This window comes from Moschus berezovskii, chromosome 15 (assembly GCF_049115385.1).
Source record: "Moschus berezovskii isolate FMDL1 chromosome 15, NW_MosBer_1.0, whole genome shotgun sequence".
Taxonomy (NCBI): Eukaryota; Metazoa; Chordata; class Mammalia; order Artiodactyla; family Moschidae; genus Moschus; species Moschus berezovskii.
This window is the reverse complement of record NC_142474.1, coordinates 59,325,349-59,349,141: the sequence shown is the minus strand read 5'-3', so window position 1 is coordinate 59,349,141 and position 23,793 is coordinate 59,325,349. Positions and strand designations below refer to the sequence as shown.

Genomic DNA, 23,793 nt, shown 5'->3' with positions numbered 1-23,793 from the left:
TACGGCTATCTATAAAATTTAAAACATCACTCATCTCTCACAAAGCCTAAGAATACTTTCCTAAGATTTTCTTAATCCAAAATGCGTTTCATTAAAGTTATGCATCACTCTGACCCAGTAATTTCACTTCTGAGATTGTATCCAATGAAAACGATCCTAAACAGGAAAATAAATTTTAACCATAGAAATATTCACCATACTATATTTCCAGTGGCAAAAAAAACCAGAAGCAATTTATTTATTTATTTATTTTTTTTGAACAGAGGAAAATTTATGCGTCGAACCTGGACTGGTCACTTATGATAATATACATGCTACAATTCCATTCTCTCCAATCATTCCACCTTCACCCTCTCCCACAGAGTCCCAAAGACTGTTCTAAATGCCTATGTCTCTTTTGCAGTCTCTTATACAGGGTTCAGGTTACCATTTTTCTAAATTCCATATATATGCGTTAATATACGGTATTGATGTTCTTCTTTCTGGCTTACTTCACTCTGTATAATTGGCTCCAATTTCATCCACCTCATTAAAACTGATTCAAATGCATTCTTTTTGATGGCTGAGAAATACTCCATTGTGTATATGTACCAAAACTTTCTTATCCATTCATCTGCAGATGGACATCTAGGTTGCTTCCATGTCCTGGCTATTATAAACAGTGCTGCAATGAACATTGGAGTACATGTGTCTCTTTCAATTCTGGTCTCCAACAACAGATAAACAATTATATTATTTATATATATAAAATATTAAATGTTACAAATGCACCTGTGTGTATATGTGTGTGTATGTATATATCCATCCTCTGGCTAGAATATTATACAGCCATTAAAAATGATACCACACATACACAAAAAATGACATCCCAACAAGACAAAATGTGCATATTATGATTACAACTTATAAAATGCCCCTCACACACACAGAGGGAGAAAACACTGTGCACAGGAAAAAGAAAGCTGGCAGTAAACATATCAAAATATTAACAGGAATTATACTGAACTAAGTAAATCAACTTATACCTGCCAGTTTTTACACATAACCATGCATTTTATTTACAGGTACTTTTCACAACTCTAAACATTAAATTAATGGAGCCCCTTTACTCCCATCTTTTTATTTTCAATATAAATCTCCCAGAGCATTACCTCAGGTACACTGTATCAAGCCAGAATATATTAATGATAGCAAGTATGTACTGAGTGGTTATCCACGCACTGTGTGAGATACTGCACCCAGGTTACCTCATTTAATCGTCACAAGACTCCATGATGCAGGGACTATTAGAAAAGGAAGCAGAGGTGAATGAGTGATGCCGGAGTCACCAGAACCAGCTCCTCCCTCATCCTGCCTTTTCATTCATTCCTCTCCTCTCCCACACTCCCTACCAACACCCTAAGCTTCCAAAGGTGTTCAGCAGCATCCCTGGGCAGCTTAGCTTCATAATAAAACTCATATAAATCCAGCCACTGAAGTTACATATCGAAAGCTAAGAGCCACACTGGCCACAGATGTGTTTGGCACAGATCTCAGTGTTTTGAAAAATCTGAATCAGTCAACATTTTTTTAAATTAGCATGGATTGTGCACAAAAATGCAAATGTTTAGTTTCTCTTGAAAACTCAATGATGTGACAATAGGTCCAACAAGGCGTCCATCTCCTGGAGCTGAATCCCCAGTTAGCCACAGTCTCCTCCAGGCCCAGATGTCCTCTGCTTGACTCTCCCCAGCTTCCTTCACCCTTTGATGGAAACTGCCTAGACCCCAAACCATCAAGCTGGCGACTTCCACCAAAAACTTTAAGCGGTGACATGAAAGCCACAGCAGTGGTCACATGCCAGTTTTACTTCATGCTGTGCTGTGCTTAGTTGCTCAGTCATGTCTGACTCTTTGCGACCCCCATGGACTGTAGCCCACCAGGCTCCTCTGACCATGGGGATTCTCCAGGCAGGAATACTGGAGTGGGTTGTCATGTCCTTTTCCAGGGGATCTTCCCAACCCACGGATTGAACCCAGGTCTCCCGCATTGCAGGTGGATTCTTTACCATCTGAACCACCAGGGAAACCCTTCTTCAGGCTAAGTTCTGCAAACTCTTCTTCTTAGAGATGCTAGCAACTAAATGGCCTATTATCAGTTCTAAACCACAGGGTAAGTAGCAGCAGCAATCCTGCAAAAGACCAGGCCAAAGCATGTCCAAAAGCACTTTCGGTTACTGACTTACTGGATCAACTTATCTCCTTCTTTTGCAGCCCAAATATTTCTTTAGGATTAACTACAATGAAGACGTCTTGACAAGGTCCTGGATCTCAAACTAGAAAGTTTTCTGATCATGAGACCAATAAGGTTAGTGATAGGGGCAAACTAGTGACTAAACACTTTTTTTTTTAATGTAAAGTTTCAGCTCTGGTAAGCTCCTGACATTATGAATTTTACATGCTAAGATAATTGCAGCATCTATCTTCTTTTATTCTCTAAGTAGCCATTTAAAATCCATATTTTTACGGTAATGTAAATCCATTAGGGAAAGAACTAGAAAGTGCACTGAGGGATCAATCTCTTGCTGGAAGAAATATAGACTAAATGACCTTCTCCATCTCTAATGTCTCTGATACATTGCTCCCAACGTAAACCATGAAAATATCTTTCCACCATTCCGGAACAAAAAGAATAGGACATAAAGAAAGGTACAGAGACCCAAAAGTTCCACTTGGAACTAAGTTCATGTTTCATAAACTTCTGTTAATGCCATGTTTATGGGGGAACTGAGAAATAATGGAGGGTGTATGTGTGTGGGGGTGGGGAAGGGGGTTGGTACATATCACGTCATTCACTGCTTTCAATATTTTAAATTTTGTTTTGCTTCTATTAATAAATTTGAAACAATACTAAAGAACTTTTAAAATAACAAAGACAGAAATCCACAGTGATGAATAATTCTACGAGGTAAATAATTCATAAGATTCACTGATCACTACAATAGAAGATATCAATAAGGCTTCTATTTTGTAACAGAAGCTATTATGCTAAATATGAACAATATTATTTATGAATTACAAAGGCAGACTGTACTTGATAATAATGTTGATTGAAGGTTGAAGGGAGAAACAAGAGTTTTTGCTTCCTAGAGGAGAAAACTCAAAAGCATATGATAACTGCCATTAAAAAAAAATACCTGGCAAAGTTTCTCTATCTCAGAATAACTATTTTCTCAAAAGGCTATGTAGTAGACTAGTAACAGAATCCAAAAATAAACTTACATTTAATCCCATAATGAAAGAAATCAAGAAATATTATTAAAAATGAGAAACTAGTTAAAAAGCAACTCATTCCAAATCTTGCCTACCTTCTCATAGATATAATATTAAATGTCTCTAAAATGTCTAACATTTATCATGTCTCAATTCTATTGCTTTAATTTTTCCTAGTTTTATTTTTTCAGTAATTTGTTCTAACTTCCCCTCCCCCACACTGAAAGCTCTCCAAATAAAGTCTCATCAGAGTTAACTCTTCTAGAGAAATTCAGATGATGAGAGTTGAGATATGCCAAGCTAAACAAGTATTTCAAGAAAAGGTCATAATCTAAAGATTACTTTTTCACTGTTAAAGGAAGACAGTGATTTCATAGCCAGCGTTTTCACTGACATTTTTTTAATATATTACAGCAGTTTTGAATTAAAAAAGCAAATATATATACACATATCCAACAAACCTGACCATTCCATGCACAATAGAGATTGCACAATAAACTCCAGTTGTGGTTGATCATGCAGTCTAAGATCCTGAACTGGGCCATGATTGCCTAGAGCGCAGCCTGCGCGTCTTCTCTGACTCAGCTCCTGTTCCCGGAGCTCTGCAGTGATGGGACCGGCAAGGAGGATCTACCCCTCCCTTTCCTGTCCAAGCAGCAATAGCTCACGGGCAGAACAACACCATCTTCCGAAAGATGCTACATTCACTCTGTTACATCAAGGACAGTCTCTTCAGAGAGGTTTTATTCTATATTTATGATCACTTGCTTTTTAAAAAGATTACTGTTTTTTCCTTCTTTCTGGATATCACAGGCTCACATTTATACATTCAATGAAATCACAACTTGGGAAAATGGCATAATCAATCATGCCAGACTACATTCACGACAAGCCAGCTCCCGACACTAGGTTGAGGCAGCATCAACCTACTTCTCTGACCATCTCTTTCTTGTTAAAAAAAAAAAAAAGCCTAGACCTTTAGTAAAACAGATATCATTTCAACTGCCGCTTACAAATGTATGAACAGGAGCTAACAGCTTAACTTTTGAGCCTCAACTCATTTGGCTGTAAAATGGAGACAATTTCAACACCTGCTCTCATGGGGTTTTCAGTATGAAATAACATAGTATCTATAACATACTTGAAACAGTATCTAACAGACACCTAATAAATGACTGCTGTTGTTCAATCACTCAGTCATGTCCAACTCTGTGACCCCAAAGATTGGAGCCTTTCAGGCTCCTCTGTTGGTGGGACTCTCCAGGTAAGAATACTGGAGTAGTATTTCCTTCTTCATAAATGATTACTACTGTTCTTAAGATGGGCTTCCTTCCTGTCTCAATTAGAATTCTACCTCTCATATCTTATACTATCCCTAGATGTTGTTATCCTTCATGATTTTCATTATGAATTACTTCCAAACTTCTCTTCAGCCCTACCCTCTCTCCCAAGTTCCAAATCTGTGTGTCTGAATTCTCACTAAGTATATGCACCTAGAAACCTTTAGACCACGTGTCCAAAACGGAACTGGTCTTCCCTTTCATAACTTGTACCAGCCCTGTGTCACCTGCTTTGCATAAAGGCGCATCACAAGTTCCCCTGGTCAGGCAAACAGAAACCAGAGTCCTCCCAACTCCCGCTTCCTTACTTCTCACGTATGGTGACCAACTCCTAGCACTTCGACTAAAATCTATAGCGAATTGGTCACTTTTCCATTCCCACTGTCACTGCCTACATTGAGACCCTCGTCAGCTTGCTCCTGGACTTCCACAAGTGCCTCCAGCGGATCTCCCAAACATTCTTTCTCACTGCTTCTGGGATCTTCTGGGATCTTGCCCACAAAGGACCACCTAAGGAATCTTTGAAAAAGCCTTCAACGGCAAGTAAGTTCAAAAAGCCAGGCGAAACAGAGTTGCAAGGCTATTCAGAGTCTAAGTAGGAAGGTCAGATTCAAAGGCCTCAAAATCTAAAAAGTGAGGCTGTGGGAAGGCTTATTTTTAACCAGTTCTTGAAAATCTTTAGCTGGTTTGTCTTCTCTCTTTCCTTAATTGGTGATGCTCCCTAAGGTTTTAATCCTGGCCCTCTTCTCTCTCCTCACCCTTTCTCCTATGAGCTCATCTTATTCCCCAAACTATAATTATAGTCAATGTTGGTTTAACTGACCTTTGCCTAACACACTTGCTGGACAAACCAGAATTCTCAAGTCCCACTGTATGAAGGCTGGCTGGTCCCATGGCAAGCTCACCTGCCACGTTTGGGAAAATTGTTTCTAGTCACTTAATTTCTGCTCCCACCAAAAGAGACTTATGCTTAACACAGTTTATTTTTACACAAATCTCTAAATCAGTTTTACTTTTGGTATCATTATGTAGCTTAGACAATACGGAAACTGATAAAATATGAATAAACCTGAGAGTTGATATTTCTATTAAAACTTGAAAGCTTTGAAAAGACCCAATAAAGGCTAGTGTTCACTTCTGTATTTTTCTCTTCCCTGGTCTTGTATATTTTTCTCCAGTAAGATACTAGAACCTTTTCCTTGCTGGAGTCATGGGATATATTCAGAAACTAAGGCTGTTCCTTCTGCCAGAACATTCTTCTATCCAAGTAACATGACATAGCTTGAACACAATCTTCCCAGGAAGATTTTCCCTGACCCCTACACTAAGGGAGGTCTGCCTGCTGTATATACTCATAGCTCTCCACTCTTCTCTTACAATACCGTAACCCACAGCACTCTATTATAATTCCTTGTTCACTTGTTCCCACTTCCCACCATCCAAATACATCCATGAATGCAGCAACCAGATCGTGTCTGTACTTTTTCACTGCTGCATCCCCAGTGCCTGGTATTTAGAAGGTATTAGTCGCTCAGTCATGTCCAATTCTTTGTGACCCCATGGACTATAGCCTGGCAGGCTTCTCAATCCATGGAATTCTCCAGGCAAAAATAGTGGAGTGGGTAGTCATTCCCTTTTCCAGGGGATATTCCAAAACCAGGGATCAAACCCAGGTCTCCCACATTGCAGGCAGATTCTTTACCGTCTGAGCCACCAAGGAAGCCCATTTAGAAGGTACTAAACAAATATTTGTTGAATGAGTATGGACTATGGAAAGACAGTTCTAAGTACAACAGGAATCTTTGGCACTAGAAACAGTAAACTTGAATCACTTTAAGATAGTTCTGTCTTCGGAGTCTAAGGGGATCATTATCACCACTTGAGGGCCAAACACAAATTGTGCCTTTCCTCAAATGATCTCACTAAGCCGTTGGAGCAGATTTCTAGCAAAACCCCTATACCCCTACACCATATATTGTATCCCCATCTTGAGATTCTAAAAAATTCTGAAAGCGGCTGGGGGCGAGGAGGACGGGCTGTGAGGAACGGTTTCAGGTACTTGATTTTCAGAAGTTTTCAGGTGATTCTTAATAGTTAAGAACCACTAAACAAAAGTTCATACCCAAAGAAAAGAACTTGGAAACTAAAGAAACAGCTGTAATCAAGCTTTTACAAATCAGTCTTAAATACAGTGTGTAACTTAATAATAATAGTGCAGCAATACTAATTGCCTTGTTTTTGATTATTGTACTGTGATTATTTAAGATGTTTATAGTAGGGAAATCTGGAGGAAGGATATAAAGGAATTCTCTACATTTCCAACCTTCTGTGAGCCTAAAGTTATTTCAAAATGAAATGTTAGTTCGAAAAGGACCATAAACAATTGCAACCCAGTAGCAACAAACGTCTATAACTTCCAGGTGCAATCCTCCATACCATCGACCGCTAAAAAAAAGGATGGTGGACTTCCCTGGTGGTCCAGTGACTAAGAATCTGCCAACGCAGGGGACATGAGCTTGATTCCACATGCCCCAGGGCAACCAAGGCCATGTTCCACAACTACTTAGCCCTCACTCTAGAAGCCATGTTCTGCAACAAGAGAAGCCACCGCAATGAGAAGCCTGTGCACAGAAACTAAGCATAGCCCCCACTCGCCGCAACTAGAGAAAACCCACACTCAGCAACAAAGACCCAGTGCAACCAAAAATAATTCATTAATCAGTTAATTTTAAAAAGAGCACGGCTTCCTGAAGGAATGGCTGATTCTGTGTCATGGGCAGGAAATATACATAAAAGATATGCTGAAAAATCATACTGCTACCAAAGAAATTTAGGTTCATGTATAAGGGACTCAGGAGAAAGCTTGAAAAGGCTACCACTAGTCAAAACTGGGATAAGTGGGGCTACAATAAGAAATGAAACATCTATCAGTTAATACTAGATATGCACAGAATACACACATGGGTCACCTTGGAAAGCTGATCAGAGTACTGATTCATTTCTACAAGGGAAGACCATAGCATCATATGATTACTAGGTGTTTCCCAATACACAGTTTATGTTGTTGTTGTTCAGTCACTAAGCTGTGTCCGACTCTTTGCAACTCCATGGCCTGCAGCATGCCAGACTTCCCGGTCCTTCACTATTTCCCAGAGTTTGCTCAAATTCCTGCCCACTGAGTTGGTGATGCCATGCAAACATCTTATCCTCTGACATCCCCTTTTCCTCCTTCCATCAATCTTTCTCAGCATCAAGGTCTTTTCCAGTGAGTCAGATCTTCACATCAGGTGGCTGAAGTGTTGGAGCTTCAGCATCAGTCCTTCCAGTGAATATTCAGGGTTGATTTCCTTAAGAATTGACTGGTTTGAGCTCCTTGCTGTCCAAGGGACTCTCAAGGGTTTTCTCCAACACCACAATTAGAAAACATCAATTATTCAGTACTCAGCCTTCTTTATGGTCCAACTCTCACATTCATACACAGTTTACACTTCTAAAAAATTAGGCAATCTGGACCTATAATCCTATATTTACACTCCCAAAAGTCAAACAGATTTGAAAGTCAAAACATTTTTGCAACTCATTGATAGTGAAATCTGACCTGCCCCAACCTGACACAAATAAATATTCATACATTTTACAGCAGAAATGACTACTCTGATAGCTGCGGGCTGTCTCAAAACCTGCATCATCACACATTTCTAAAACCTGAAAACTTCTGAATTCTGAAAAGCTCAAGGATTTTGGATGATGGATTATAGATCTGTACAAACAACACTGGAAATAAGGGTAACAGGACAGCAAGGAGTTCAGAAAGAAAAAAATAAGGAACAACAGGGCAAGAAGATTACAGAGCATAAGACCATCTCCCAGAACATCTTTTCTACCTACTACAACGAAGGTGAGACAAAGCTTTCTAAGCAAGTATTTAAAATGTGAGCCAGACCTGGAAGGAAGTGTGGGGTTTACATAAATGACGAGACAGGAGAAAGGCATCTCAGGTAAAATGAACATGAACAAACATGAAAACACTTCAGATTCCATGTATTTTCAGGGGACAAAGGACCTGCCATTTGCTCTGAACAAATGTTTCATGCGGGACAATAAGACATTACATGTGGAAGCACCTATACCTTAAATCCTATCATAGCCAAGTACCTATACCTTAAAACCTATCATAGCCAAGCACCTATACCTTAAATCCTATCATAGCCACTCAGCTCTAAATGAACTGCAGGCTTTCTTCAGCAAAATATGTCTTATATATGACCAACCTACCACTCTGGAGAAAGGATAAGCAGAAACTTAAAATACATAGAAAGTTACCTTCCAAACCTTAGTCTTAAAAGACCATTGCTGAGACTCAGTAAATTCAGCACATGGCTTCAGTTCAGGAATTTAACACACTGAAGCAACAGAAGAGGCCAGTCATCTGCGTACCATAAGTTGACACTTTAAAGACATAAAGTCATCGGGTTCTCTGGTTGCCAAGAGACAAAAGAGAGAGTTGACAAAATTTTCAAGCTGTCTATCAATCTGTCATTGAACTGTTTACCATTTAGCTAAAGGAACACAAACTATTTCCATCTAGGTGAAACCAGTAAACCTCAATCAAAGTAGAGACTTTCTCCTTGAAATTTTTTTCTTCCTTCTACTAAAGCTGTTATGGTCATATTAACACACTATCCATTAAATTTTTATCTTCCCCTTTTGGCTGTGTAACCTTGGTGAAGTTAATTAAGCTCTCTGTACCTCCATTTCCACATGCTTAAAATGGACATAATAATAGTAGACATGTCATGCAGTTGTTTTCAGAAGTAAACAAGGTAAATGATCAGTATTATGGTAATTAGTAGGGGTTCAGTGTTCTCTCTGAAAACCCTAAAACATTTTCTGAAGTCTACTTTGCTTCACCGTATGTGTCTGCTGCTGCTGCTGCTGCTAAGTTGCTTCAGTCGTGTCCGACTCTGTGCGACCCTATAGACAGCATCCCTCCATCCCTGGGATTCTTCAGGCAAGAACACTGGAGTGGGTTGCCATTTCCTTTTCCAATGCATGTAAGTGAAAAGTGAAAGTGAAGTCACTCAGTCGTGTCTGACTCTTAGCGACCCCATGGACTGCAGCCTACCAGACTCCTCCGTTCACAGGATTTTCCAGGCAAGAGTACTGGAGTGGGTTGCCACTGCCTTCTCCGATATGTGTCTAGGAAACAGATTTACAGTCTAGCACTTATAAACAGTATATCAAGATGAAATAAATATTAAGGTTAATGTAAATGATGCTAAAGCTGAAGCTCCAATACTTTGGCCACCTCATGCGACGAGTTGACTCACTGGAAAAGGCTCTGATGCTGGGAGGGATTGGGGGCAGGAGGAGAAGGGGACGACAGAGAATGAGATGGCTGGATGGCATCACTGATTCGATGGAGGTGAGTCTGAGTGAACTCCGGGAGTTGGTGATGGACAGGGAGGCCTAGCGTGCTGTGATTCATGGGGTTGCGAAGAGTCAGGGTCACAAAGAGTCAGACACGACTGAGCGACTGAACTGAACTGAACTGAAAGAACATAAATATCTAAATTATAACAGGAATAAAAAATATTACAAGGATGTGACACAAAACTGGAGACAGATATACACTGTATGCTGGAAATCAAAGGATTACTAACTTTTTATTCTGATACATATTTTTAGGCAAAATAAATAATAAACTATACAACTTGATGGAGCTTCCCAGGTGGCTCAGTGGTAAAGAATCCACCTGCCAATGCAAGAGACAAGGATTCAATCCCTGGCTTGGGAAGATCCCCTGGAGAAGGAAATGACAACTCATTCCAGTATTCTTGCCTGGGAAATCCCGTGGGCTGAGGAGCCTGGTGGGCTACAGTCCATGGGGTTGCAAAAAGGCAGACACAACTGAACGACTAAACACCAGCAGCAGCCTCGATTCCCTGTGAGGAATCTGAGACTATGTTGGCAGACAAACAAATACATGCAGCTAATCTAAAAAAAAGAAAAAACAAATTCACTTTTCCTGACCTTGCCTGTTCAGAGTATCTATAGAAAAGCAAAACCACACCATAAAACCCCAGCAGTTTTACAGGTTATAAAATAGTAGAGGAAGGAAATAAAGCAAAGAGTAAACAAATGAAGGCAGCTACAAACCCAGAATACATTAAGGAGAATTATCTGATTTGACTCTTTTTAAAAGGAAAGCTTAAAAAAAATACTGTCATTAATATCACTATTTCTGAGGGTCCTTGGGTCAATTGCTTGTGAGAACAGCTTGACAAAAATTACTTGCTTACAGCTAGCTAGATCGAGCTTTTTTAAAAAATCAGATTCTTGTTACCAAATACACTAGAGGTCCTCTATGGAGAACTTTAATGTCTCAGAAACAGTCAGAATTGTAAAGAAAAGCAGCAAAAATCGGTTCCAAACTCCAAGGTGTGTGTTTCATTCACACAATACATACATCCTTATTCAGAAGCAATGGCAGAGGAAAATCTTAAATGGAAACTGATGTATAGACTGTCAAGTGCTTATTTTCGTATGACTTTTTCTTCATCTTTTGGTGGGTTTCCTCTTTTATCATTCTCTCACACTCTGCCTCTGCCATCCTGTTCGCTCTGCCTGCAACATTCTGCCACCACCTGCTTCAGAAATTTCTGCGTGTCCTTTGAGCCTCTATTCAAGGGCCACCATCTTCCCTCCATAAAAATTCGAAAGGCTGAGGTTCAGAGAGCTTCCAGGCTGGTGAACACATGGGGATCTGGGGAGAGTGGAGCACATGGAGAGGGGGTGGACCCTCCACACTTTCCCCCACACCCTGCCCTACATGTCCCTCCTATCTGGCTGTCCCATGTTACATCTATTATAAAACCCATGATCTAGTAAGTAATATGTTTCTCTGAGTTCTGTGAGCCACTCTAGCAAATTAACTGAACCCAAGGAAGGGGTCATTGGAACCAACGGTCTAAGTCAGTAGGTTAGAAACTCATGTGGCAACCTAGACTTGCAATTGGATGTTGAAGTTGCAGAAGGCAGGGAGGCAGTGGGGCGGGAAGGGGGCAGTCTTGTGGGACTGAGCCCTTAACCTGGAGGATCTGATTCTATATCTGGGTAGACAGCATCCGAATTAAGTTGAACTGTAGGACACTCAATTCTCTGATGTCAGAGAATTGCTTGGAGAGGAAAACCCCACCACCACCATCCCCAACACACACACACAACCCTCTGAATTGGTATCAGAATTTTACACAGAATTTACCCATTTCATCTAAATTGTCAAATTCACTGGCATAAAGTTATTCAAATATTCCCTTTTTATCTTTTTAATGTCTGTGGGCTCTGAATGGTGCTCCCCTTTAAATCCTGACGTGAACACATTATGTTTTTCCTCTTCATTCATTTATCCTGCGAACTGATTTCTGACATTCAAAATCTTTTTCATGGGTTACCAAAAGATGCCCATCTTATCTGCTGTCAATTCAAAGCCAACGAGAAAAGACGAACTCTTTGCCTGTCAAATCCATGCCAGACAAACACGTCACTGGAGTTTATAGAAATCAGGCAGTATTCATTTTCTAAGCCATGTGTTTTTGGGTATCCTTATGTTTCCTGAATATATATATATTAGGCTTTATATATCTGCCTTTTTCCTAGAGATCCCACTTGATCCAAACACAATGTTTGAGTAACTTATTTGAAAGTTAATAGATAAAAAAATTATGGTGATCAAATGAAAAGACTGCCAAGAATGGCAGCAGTAGCCAAGGATTAAACAGGGGAAAATGATTCTTCTTCCAAGTTCCTCTTCTAAACTGAAGAGAATTTGCATTCCTCCTTGGTCCAGAGCAGATGCAGTTATAGCTGCCATCAATGATAAAGTCCTGTCAACCTCAGTCTCAGCTAGGGATGACAGTTCTGCTCACACCACTCCAGCATTCTTGCCTGTGAAATCCCATGGACAGAGGAGTCTGGCGGGTTACAGTCCGTGGGGTCACAAGAGTCGCACGTGTCTTAGGAACTAAACGATGACATTTAAAATTTGCTAAGGGGGTAGATTTTTTATGTTAAGTAGGCCTCACACATGTTACAATAATACCAACAATAATGAAGAGTGAGTCAGAGTTAGTTGCTCAGTCGTTTCCAATTCTTTGCGGCACCATGGACTGACTGTGTAGCCTGTCAGGCTCCTTAGTCCATGGAATTCTCCAAGCAAGAATACTGGAGTAGGTTGCCATTCCCTTCTCCAGGGGAGCTTTCTGACCCAGGGATTAAACTCAGGTCTCCCACATTGCAGGCAGATTCTTTACCATCTGAGCCACCAGGGAAGTCCCTTAATAAAGAGGGTGGGAGGAAAACTGGAGAGGTAAGGAATATGTTTATGGCCTTGATGGTGGGAATTGTTTCATAGGTGTATTACTTGTCCTCAAATTCACTGAGTGTGTACATTAAATATATACAGCATTTTACATGACAATTATACCTCGATAAAGGGTTTTTTTAAAAACAGACATGAAGACATCTGAAATATTCAGGCTCTGAAGTGTTTGTACATCTAAAAATATTACAACTGCAGGACTTTTAAAGATGCTAGTCCTGGACCTCTGTGTAAACAGCTTTATCTCTAAGTCAACTAGAGAAGATCAGATTTTCTATTCCCTCTTAGTGGCACTGTCTCTACTTAGAAAGCACAAAAGAAATCTATTCACCACCTTCTTCTAGATTCACACCCCCTTTTTTAGGTACCTTGGTAAACAGAGCTTAAGACAGGGGGTCCAAACTAAGCATCACTTCCCAGAAGAAAATGTCACTTTTCCACATTTGTAAATGCCCTCAAGGGCATCAGTGTTCTCAGTTTCCCTTAATCCTCTGAATTCAGTCTCTCTTGAGAAGCCTATCAACCTTGATAATGCTCTCTGCATCTTTTCAGTGGTCTCAGTCTGACTCTGTGAGTAGCTTTTTACTCCTTGTGCAATACCACTTTGACTGACTTCAAGAAATCTTGCTTCTTTTGCAGAACTGGCAGTTGGACTCTGTTATTAGTTCAGATTGTCTTTGTAGCATACCATCCAAAGGATCTCACAAATCAGTGACATCAAAAGACAAGATGGTTTCAATGGACAGACAGAACAGCTGTTGGTATTAAATGAGAAGGGTGTGTAAAGAGAAATTATCTGTTTAATGATTAGTTTATTATGATTTATGTTAGAATGATTTCTTAAACCCTTCACAATGTATACTTTAGTAAAGAAAGACATTTTTTTCTTTTACTGTTAACTTCTATTCTTGATGAAGAGTTAATATGAACGAATGATTATAAGATGCAAGTGAAATCATTTTAATGGCTATTTGCTTAAAGAAAATATGCCTTCCTGGAACTGACATGAAACAAATGATTGTTATAATAAGTCTAAAATGTAACAACAATAGTTTTGATATAACCAGAGCTCTATCACTTTAAAATATTTAACTTTTGATTAAAGTATAACAACAGAAAGTATAACATACATACGTTTACTTTATTTGAAAAGAATATTATTTTGTTATACTAATGACATACAGAAATACATTGATTACATAAAGAAAGTGATTATAATTTTAAGCTTGAAATATTCACTGATTTACAATCATTTAAATTTTCTCCCCATATTTTTATTTTCTTTATGTTGATTTCAATTTGGTCACAACAATTCTCAAATCAGGCTTCCCTAAGAATCCAGACCTTGAATGTCATTTTGTTTTGTTCTTCTCAGACTCAGAAGATCACCATGGAACTTTTGTAAAAGTGAAGGTTTGGGGGTCTCATCCCCAAGGATTCTGAGTCATTAACATAATGATGGGGACAAGAACCTGTTGTTTGAAAGGTGGTCCAAGGGATTCTAATGATCATCCAGATTTGTCTGATTTAAATTCCTACCAAAGCAGGAATCCCCTCTGTAATCCTGTAAAACAGAAGGTCAGCCCACCTCTGTGAGAAACACATTCAATTTCAGTTAACTTCTAATTTAACAAAAATTTTTCTTCTGAATTCTGGAAATTGGCCCATCTGTCTATCTGCTGATCCCAGTTCTACTCATCAGAGCCACACAAATCTAATCTCTCTTGAATATCTTTGTACAGTGCTTCTTAAGAGTTTCTTTTCCTCCATTTATAAAATTGATTATATATATATATATATATATATATATACATATATATATACTTCCCTTATAAGCAGAGGAGGGTTCTATAATGTAGTAAATGAAAAAATAACTGAAAAGTTTCCTAAAAGCACCATAATAAAGATCTGATTTAAACTGGGTGCCCAGAGTACTTCCTCTCCATCACATTTACTAAGTATTTAATGTTTCCAGAAGTCAATATGTAGAACCCAAAGGAGAAAGTAGGTCTCACTGATCTAGCTAACGTAAATTATTTTTTTCCAATGACTTTTCAAAATTTAATTTCAATGATTTTTTAAAATTTCACTTTATTTTTTTGGCCATGCCACACAACATGTGGGATCTTAGTTCCTCAACCAGGGATGAAACCCGAACCCCCTGCCTTGGATGCACAGAGTCTTAACTACTAGACCACCAGGGAAGTCCCAACACAAATTCTTTTAAATATAGAATTTTTAGGAAAACCCTGGGAATTAAAAACATCTAGATAGCTCAAGGTTAAAAAAAAAAAAAAAGATTATTAATCCCCAAGATCATTCTTGCTCCTAATATTTAAGGATACTCTCCATTCTGAGTAAGGAAAAAAATCAAGCGGTTCTTAAGAATATTAGTCCTGTCAAGATCTATTAAAGATTAATGCGGTGAACCAAAGAGTGTAAGTCAAGCAACTACGTCTTCATTAGGTTATAAAAAGGAAAACAAATTTGTGGGATTATAAACAGACTACGTACATATGACCACCACTCATAACTATGCCAGGTGTCTATTCAGAATAGAGATAAGCCACCAGGGGAAAGGGCAATAAGTAACCAAGTCTGAATGAAGAACACGCCCAGTATCAAACAAAAGGAAGGCTCAACAGTAGCTGGCCTAAGGAGAAAAAGAAATACGCTCTTTAACTCACCGTTTTTTGATTACAGTTTTTCTGATCCACATAAAAACTTTCTCCAAAATAGATGAATATTTCAGAAATATCCAATTTGGGTTCTAAATCCATTCTCTTATTCACAAATCTACACAGTGCAATTCTTTCCATGTTAATAGAAAAAAGAGGACTTCTAAAAAGCAATTTCCATCACACTAGACTTCTTAAACCTATAGTACAGAAAGCAACTCATCTCAGATTATCTTAGAGGTACAAAAGACTATCTTCCAGATTTTTTTGTGAAATTAATTATCTGCATAACTCAATTTTTTTTTTTTTTAGAATATGACAAAGTAAAAAATTATTTTGGTGGAAGCAATCCAAAACTGAGCTTTTGAGTGAAGACGTCTTCCTGCTTCAAACCAACAGAATATATAGATGGCTTGGAATATTTTTAAGACATTTAATGCCTTATGGTCAATTAAAATTAAATAAATACTAGGACAATCTAGGTCCAATATCCTTTCATTTTACTAATGTAATCACATCAACCAGAGAGAAAAACAAGTGCCTACCATATGGTCTTTCTGTAACAGAAAATAGCTGCATTTGATAACAGCATCTGTGCATCTCCATTCAGCACTGCCCATACTTAAATCAGCATGTTGTTAAATATAATAAGATGATGGGTCCCTTGACAAAGGAAAGAACAAAAGAAACTGAGTATCACGCTTGTATCAGGTTCTGTGACCTAAAGAAATGAGGAAAGGGTTAGAGATTCTGTAAGCAAGGCACAAGGTCTTCATAAAATGTTTCCTTTGGAAGGAATGAACGCTACAAAACACTAACAATGTGTAGAGAGATCTTCTGAAACCTGGGTACCCAGCTCTAAGCTAGACATGACAGCTAGAGAGGGGTCCCACTCTATACCTCCAATTCTAGACTTCTGTCGTTGCTATACTTTTTAATTCCACAGGCTATACTTTTCACCCTAACTTGCAGTGTAAAGCTTCTGCTATACAATGGTATTCTGTCATTTAGATTCAGGTGTAGGAAGGAACACACATTTCAAGTTAAATAACAGTGTTATGTTATATTGTACTAACAGTGGCCTACAATGAATCTAGCTGACATTAAAGAAGACATTTTCTTAAAAAATGTCTAAGTATTGTTTTGTGTTCAAAAAACGTCTAAGTGTTATTTTAAGCAATGTAGCTTTGCTAGAAACCAGATTTTGACAAGACTGATAATATATTACCTATTTAAATCTGTAAATGCTATCTTTTTCATTGCAACTTTGGAATTAAAACAAAAAAGAGAAATTCCAAAAATAATACTATTCCAGTATACTCCCCATCCAGAATGAACAACTGTTAACATTTTGCCATCATCAAAGTTGTGATCATTTTTAAACTTGAAATGAAATGTTTATGACATCAAAAATATTTAAAAACATGAGGAGCATTCCTATACTGGCCAATTGTTTTAAGAAAGAAAACCTCAGACATACAGTTGGCCCACTGTATCTGAAGGTATTGCATCTGTGGATTCAATCAATGAACAAAGATATTCAGAAAAAAATTTCCCAGAAGGTTCTAAAAAGAAAACCTGAATGTGCTGCACAGTGGTAACTATTTACATACCACTTACATTGTATGAGGTGCTATAAGTAATTGAGAGAGGATTTAAAGCATAAAGGAAGATGTTAAGGGCATATGAAAATACCACCCTATTTTATATAAGGAACTTGGCATCAGAGGATTCTGGGGTCCACAGGGTGGGTGGTCCTGGAACCAATGCCCTGTGGATACAGAGGGATGGCTGTATTTCCTTTTTATAGTTTTGCCACCCACCTGATTCCCCTCCCATTAGTCTGTTAATTACCAGTATCTTACCTTAGCACAAATTACTTCACACATTTATACTACACACTGCCTTGGTTACTGTTACTTGGTTACCAGCTTCCCAAAGGTAAGAAAGACGTGAGCAGCCATCCTAATGTAAATGGAGGTCTGAGGAAGACCCTACATCTCACACTACACCTTGCTGTATAATCTAAATTAAGTATTCACGTACTGCACTCCTACATGTAAACTCAAGAACATTTTGGAAATTCTCCTTAAGTCTTCATTCATTCATCTGAAAAAATATTTGAGGCCTACAATGTGCTAGATTCCTTTCCAGGCACAAAAAAATACCAGGTGAACCAAACAAACTGTACTCTTAACACTTACATACATCATCCGTCCAGACCCATAAGCAAAATCAGATGGACGAGCAGGTCAGATGGAGAATAAGTGACAGGGAGGAAAAGTGAAGCAAGGAAGGAGGCAGGTGGTGTCATGGGGAGCAGGGAGGGGAGACTCTCCCTGAAGGTGACTTCTGAGCAAATCTGGAGGAGACAAGGAAGCAGGCCCTGCAGACACCAGGGGACAGTGTTCTGAGGAGGCGGTACCCAGTGGGAAGGCTCTGGGGCACACCAGGATGGTGAGGGTGGGGTGAAGTGGGGAGCATTCGGGAGGTGAGCTCAGGGAGGGCAGGGTAGGGGAGTCTGTCCAGGGCTCTGCAGGTGCTCTGAGAACCTTGCCTTTTCATCCTGAGAGCGATGAGAAGCCACTATAAGAACCAGAACAAGTGAGTGCCAGGACCTGACTTCTGAAAAGTCCATCAGATGACTGTGGGGGCAGAACGCAGGCAGGCGAGGTGAGGGGCTAGGCTGAGGGGCCGGCAGCGGTCAGATCTGCATGAGAGGCCCCAGAGAGAAAAGAGGGAGCAAAGATTGCTCTGGAGCCACTGGCCTGGGAGGGTGGGGCTGCTATTGCTTAAGGTGAGGAAGACTGTGGTCGGAGTGATAGAGCAGATGGGGAAGCTGGGCAGGGGAGGGGCTGGAGAGGAGGCGGAATTTGGTTTGGGATGCGGCTTCTTAGCACGCGAGTGGGCAGGTCAGTTGGATGGGGGAACACGAATTCAAGGGCAAAGTCGGGGTGGACACACACACACACAAATACCTGTGTATATATGTATGTATATGAATGACCAGCTTATACTTGATATTTACAACTGTCAAACTGAGTCAGGAGAGAAGAAGAGAGGGTCAAATTGAGCCTTAAGGTCTATGAAGACTTGACAGGTCAGGAAACTTCCAGGACTGAGAAGGCGGGAACAGAGGGGCAGGAGGACCCGAAAGTACGGTGTGCTGGGGTCTAAGATAACTGTTAGTAAAAACTAAAGCCCTTTCCGCACATTCATTCATTATTTCAACACATTTACTGCGCACCTACTACGCACCACACACTAGAAACAAACATGGTACCTGTTTTCATGGGACTTGCAATCCAGGGGAATATATATAAATAAGCTAGTAAGTGATCTTCCTGATAAAGCTCAGGGTGTTGGAGGATAAGGCACTGGGGCCAACTAACCTGGTTTTGGAAGGTCAGCGAGGGCTTTCCTGAGGAAGTGATGTTGGAAGAAAAGACCAGAATGAGAGTAAAAATCAGCCAGGGAGGGGTGGCAATGGAGGAGGGGAGAATGGAAGGAAGCCTGGGAAAAAAACAGGATTTATATGGACCTTAAAGGAAGAGAGAGAGATTGTCATGCCCTGGTTGTTGGACAGTCACTCAGTCATGTCCAGCTCTTTGTGACCCTGTGGACTGTAGCCCTCCAGATTCCTCTGTCCATGGGATTTCCCAAGCAAGAATACTGGAGTAGGCTGCCATTTCCTCCTCCAGGGGATTTTCTCAACCCAGGGATCAAGCCCACATCTCCTGCATTGGCAGGCAGATTCTTTACCACTGAGCCACCAGCCATGGAGGGAACTGAAAATCATTCAGCATAGGAAGCACAGAGAGGTCACAGATGAGTAGGAAAAGGCGGGCCAGAAGTCCTCTAAGACTGTTCTCAGGAGTCTGAGCCTTCTTCCAAAGGCAGTGGGAAGCCAGAAAACTGTTTTAGGTCAGGGAATGCAATGATCAGCTTTCTATTTCAGGAGGAGTCCTCTGGCTACAGAGGCAGGTCAGAGCGGGAAGGGAGCAAGGCAGGGAGCCTGGGACACTAGCTAGGAAGCCTGGTCGGTGATTCATCGCCATCACCGAGTTGCCGCTGACCTGAGCTCAGGGAGTGGCAGCAGAACCTGGAATGTAGACTCAACAAGACTTTGACAGGAGGGAGGAGGAGAGAGAGGGGTCAGAGATGGTAGGCTGGGTTTTGAGTTGGACAGATAACCAGTAGGACTAGTCCTTAAAAGAAGGAAGTCTGGGAGAGGGCAGGATATTGGTTGGAGTAGAATCTGTTGAATTTCAAAAGCATGCAGCCTATCTCCCAAAAAAGCTTTTGGGTAATAGGCAATTGGCTGTCTAGGTCTAGATAGTAGCCATATAATCTGACATAGAGTTGTAAATTAGGAATCACAGGCAGAGTGTAAACTGAAACCCAGGGAGAGAAAAAAGAGAAGAGGAGTGGAAAGGCCTGGCTCCAGTAAAAACCAACAAGAAAGAGGCAGCAGAGAAAGAAGCAGCCTAAAGAGAGAGAGAAAGAGAGATGGACAAGAGGGAGAGCCTGAGAAGGAACGGGGAAGCCTGGGATAAAGTGTACGGTGTTTCAGAAAGAAGAGCAAAAGTGCAAATTTTTACATGAATGAATTCCTGCCAAGAAAATGCCTTATTATTTAAACACTGTTCCAAAACCAACTAACAAACATTTTTCATCAGCTTAGTCACAGAATCATCTTAGTCGAGGTGAAGAAGCAAAACATAAAATGAACTAAGTTAATTTGCATGAGTAAATAAGATTGTTCTAATAATAGACAGTGAAAGTGTTACACACTTGGACAACCCCACAAACTAGAGATTAAAAATGAAGTAACTGTTAGAAATGGGAAAACCAATATGACCTAGAGAGCTTTGCCTAAAAAGAAAAGAAAGAGAAAGAAAAAGTAAATTGAGCCATAAAGAAGAAAAGCATGTGATATTAAAAAAAAAAAGGTAATACCACAGAGGATTCAGGAGTCTACACAAAGTGATTTTGTGAGCAAAGTTATTCAAGGCTACGTATCACAAATCAGCCTACACACATGTCTGCACAACACACACACACACCAAAGAAACACTTATCTGGCTCAGAGTGAATGAATTTTGCAATATAGATCTTTAGATGTTCAAATACATCTCTCTTGACTTCTGTGCTATCCTTATTGTATTATATTGGATATATTTTATTAAAGTGTCACAATTCTTTATTGGAAAAGGATTATTTGTTATTTGTTTGTTCCTTATCTTCCAATATACTCTTGGGGGGAGGGGGTGATGCCTACACTTACCATATAGCAATACAATTTAATTCTAAACATTTAAGATAAACAAAAAACTTCTGTTTTTCAACAAAGCAACAGACCTTACTCACAGCAGGTGGAGTTAGTCAATTAGATAAGGCATAAGACAGGGACATCTTTAATTTCCTACATTGATTTCTCCTACATTGATTTTTGGCTAATACCATTAATATTAAGATATATACTCTCATTTCTTGGTTAGGTAAAAACACACATAAATTTATTATTCAGATACACATTTTAAGAGTGTAGCTATTGTTTTTTTTCTTTGTTAGTTTTTTAGCTAGTGATTTTTAAAATTTTAAAAAGAATAGCAGTACTACTCCAGAATGTAATTCTTGTAACAAAATTAAACACAAAAATTAAGTGTGGTATTCAAAAACTTAAACATCTATCAGCCCAAAGTTGATACCCAAAGTATTTCAATGGCAACTCTCTTTTTATTCAATATTCACAAGATGTAATATGCATGGGAGTATAAAAGACAACTAAACAAACAGTAATTATACAACATCCCCCCCATCCTGAGATTTTAAAATGTTTTCTGACAACACAGAGGCCCTTTATTTCTGCTTTCATATAGAGTCTAAACAAACTATCTGACTATTGTTTAAAAAGCCAAACAACACCTGAGTGTAACATCAAACCCAACTACTGTACACAATCTCTAAATGAGCAAAATACAGACAATACAGTATTTCCTTGGCTCTCAAACTAGAAATACTATGGTTACATCAGCAGTAAGGTCTAAATGAAAACAAATTTCACCGCCCTTAAAAGATATATAACTGTCATTGTTAATAAAAGCCAAGTCTGCAACTGGAAACTGCCTTCTAGCCGAGGACAAGATGTGTCTATTACAAATTCTTGGTTTCCCGGACATTCTTTAAATGACAAAAAAAAAATCAAATAAACATTAGTTCTTGCAAATACAATGCAAAATAGCATGCTAATTAAAGTCTTCAGGAGTCAATGACAAATAAGGCTTCGGGACCACAGTACCTATCATTATGGAGCAACAATACACATTAAGCAATCACTAGGCCTTCCAAAGGGCGTTATTATGGTTCACCATGATCAGAGGATTGTAGTGTTATACTTAATCACGTTTTTACCTGGAAGCAGGTGTTTGCAGGTGTCGAAAAGTAAAACACTGTTTCTAACTGTAAACCTATACTGTAGTTCTAATCAACTGTATAGTAATGGCACACTGATCTCAGCTCACCGTGATTTCTGTATAAACTTTCTAATCCAGTACGAGGTCAGCTGCATGAAGCAAGCTCCTCTGCTGCTTTACCAACAAAAACTTAATTTGAGTCATTTTTATCAAAATGCCAAAACTCACACACTTAGAACTAGACCCAGTTTCAATGACCAGAAAGTTAAAATGTAACACAAGGCACAAAATAAACCATGAGAGTGATGTCTCACTGGGAGATGTTATTGTTATCTAAAGTAATTGTCAACCTTTCCATAAAAACATAGGCATCTCAAAAGCAAAGTCTAAAGGAACCTAATTACAGAAACCATCAATAACAAAGTAAACACAAAGAAGCCATTATAGAAACAAATACCAAAAATAAGGAGGAAAAAAGACAGGAGAGGCAAGAGGGCATAGGGGTGCCACCAATACACGGCTTTTCTATTTCTGTCTTGCCTGCTCAAAAAATTTCAGGAAGCCTGGTGTAAAATTTTCTGGGCCCTTCGGAAGATGCTGGTATGAAGGCAGTACGAGCCACCTGACAGCTGAGGCTGACACTCACAGGACTTCTAAGCAGTGAAAGGAAGGGCATAAACAGAAGAACAGGGAAGGCAGGAGATTTTTAACGCAGTTGGAATGACAGTTCCATTAAGCCATTTTCCAAAGCTGTGCCTAAACCATCCATGGGAAAAGACTTGGTTTTCTACCCAAAGCAGAGATTCACAGCAACAGCAAGCAGGCAGGACACGCCATCAGTGTCAGAGAGAGAAAGTGGTCCAGGGGCAACAAGGATTCCAGCTGCCCTCTCTCAATCTCCAGAGGGAACCCTGGATACACACATGAAATATACAAAGCCAACCCCTGTCCAGCCCTACTTCAAAACTACCAGAGGATGGGAAGTGAAGGAAAACAAGCTGGTGGTATTCCTAGTCACCTAAAAATGGAGAATTCTGTGGTCTGAGATGATTAAGATAGGGACACTTCAAAGTAAGGAAAATGCCCTTGCAAAAGAATCACTAAAGTGTCTAGAAACAAAACCGGGCAAGGTTTCACCTCCCTACCGGTCAGGCTGGGATGCTCCCACCATTCAGCCCAAAGCCCCAAAAGCCCATCGATCTTCTTAGACCCCCAAGGCAGCTGAGCCCCGCCCCCCACTGTCAGGACAAACACCTCAGAGACACAAGCCACACAGCTGGGCAGGGACCTCAGCTCTGCGCTTACCTCACAGGTGGGGGACCCGCAGGCCTTGAGCTTGGTGTCACCATCTCCCTCAGGCAGACCAGTCCGACGTGTGGCCATCATTTCATTTCAAATTACAAAGAAGGGACCAACCCTTGGGAGTCCACATTGGGAGGGAAATGCCACCATGCACCAAAAAGGTAGGAATTCCACACCAGGTTCGAGAGGGTGCAGGGTTGCTGAAACAAATGAAGGTTTCAATGAAGAGCCTTTCAAATGCCCTGATGATGATTTCTTCCGACTTCAACGGCCTTCACCGTCTTCGTCCATTTCTCCAGACGTAAAAAACAAAGACCAGTCTCCTGGGCAGCTAGTGAGGCCAACTGCAGAAAGCGGTCCCCTTCGTTCCTAGAGCTCCTCCCAAGTCCGAGAGCAATGCGAGCACTTCGTGAAGGCTCTCCCAGA

At 39.9% G+C, this 23,793-nt stretch overlaps 1 protein-coding gene across 2 annotated transcripts in view; it reads right to left on the bottom strand.

Moving 5' to 3' along the window:
* Positions 1 to 23,592, bottom strand: part of ARHGAP21 (Rho GTPase activating protein 21) — a 131,088-nt gene extending 107,496 nt beyond the window's left edge. For both annotated transcript variants that reach the window (XM_055428462.2, XM_055428463.2), the window contains exon 1: positions 23,371 to 23,592. In XM_055428462.2, the coding sequence (XP_055284437.2) occupies positions 23,371 to 23,451 (81 nt within the window). In that variant the 5' untranslated portion in view covers positions 23,452 to 23,592. The remainder of the gene's footprint in view (positions 1 to 23,370) is intronic.
* Positions 23,593 to 23,793: the final 201 nt, after the last annotated feature.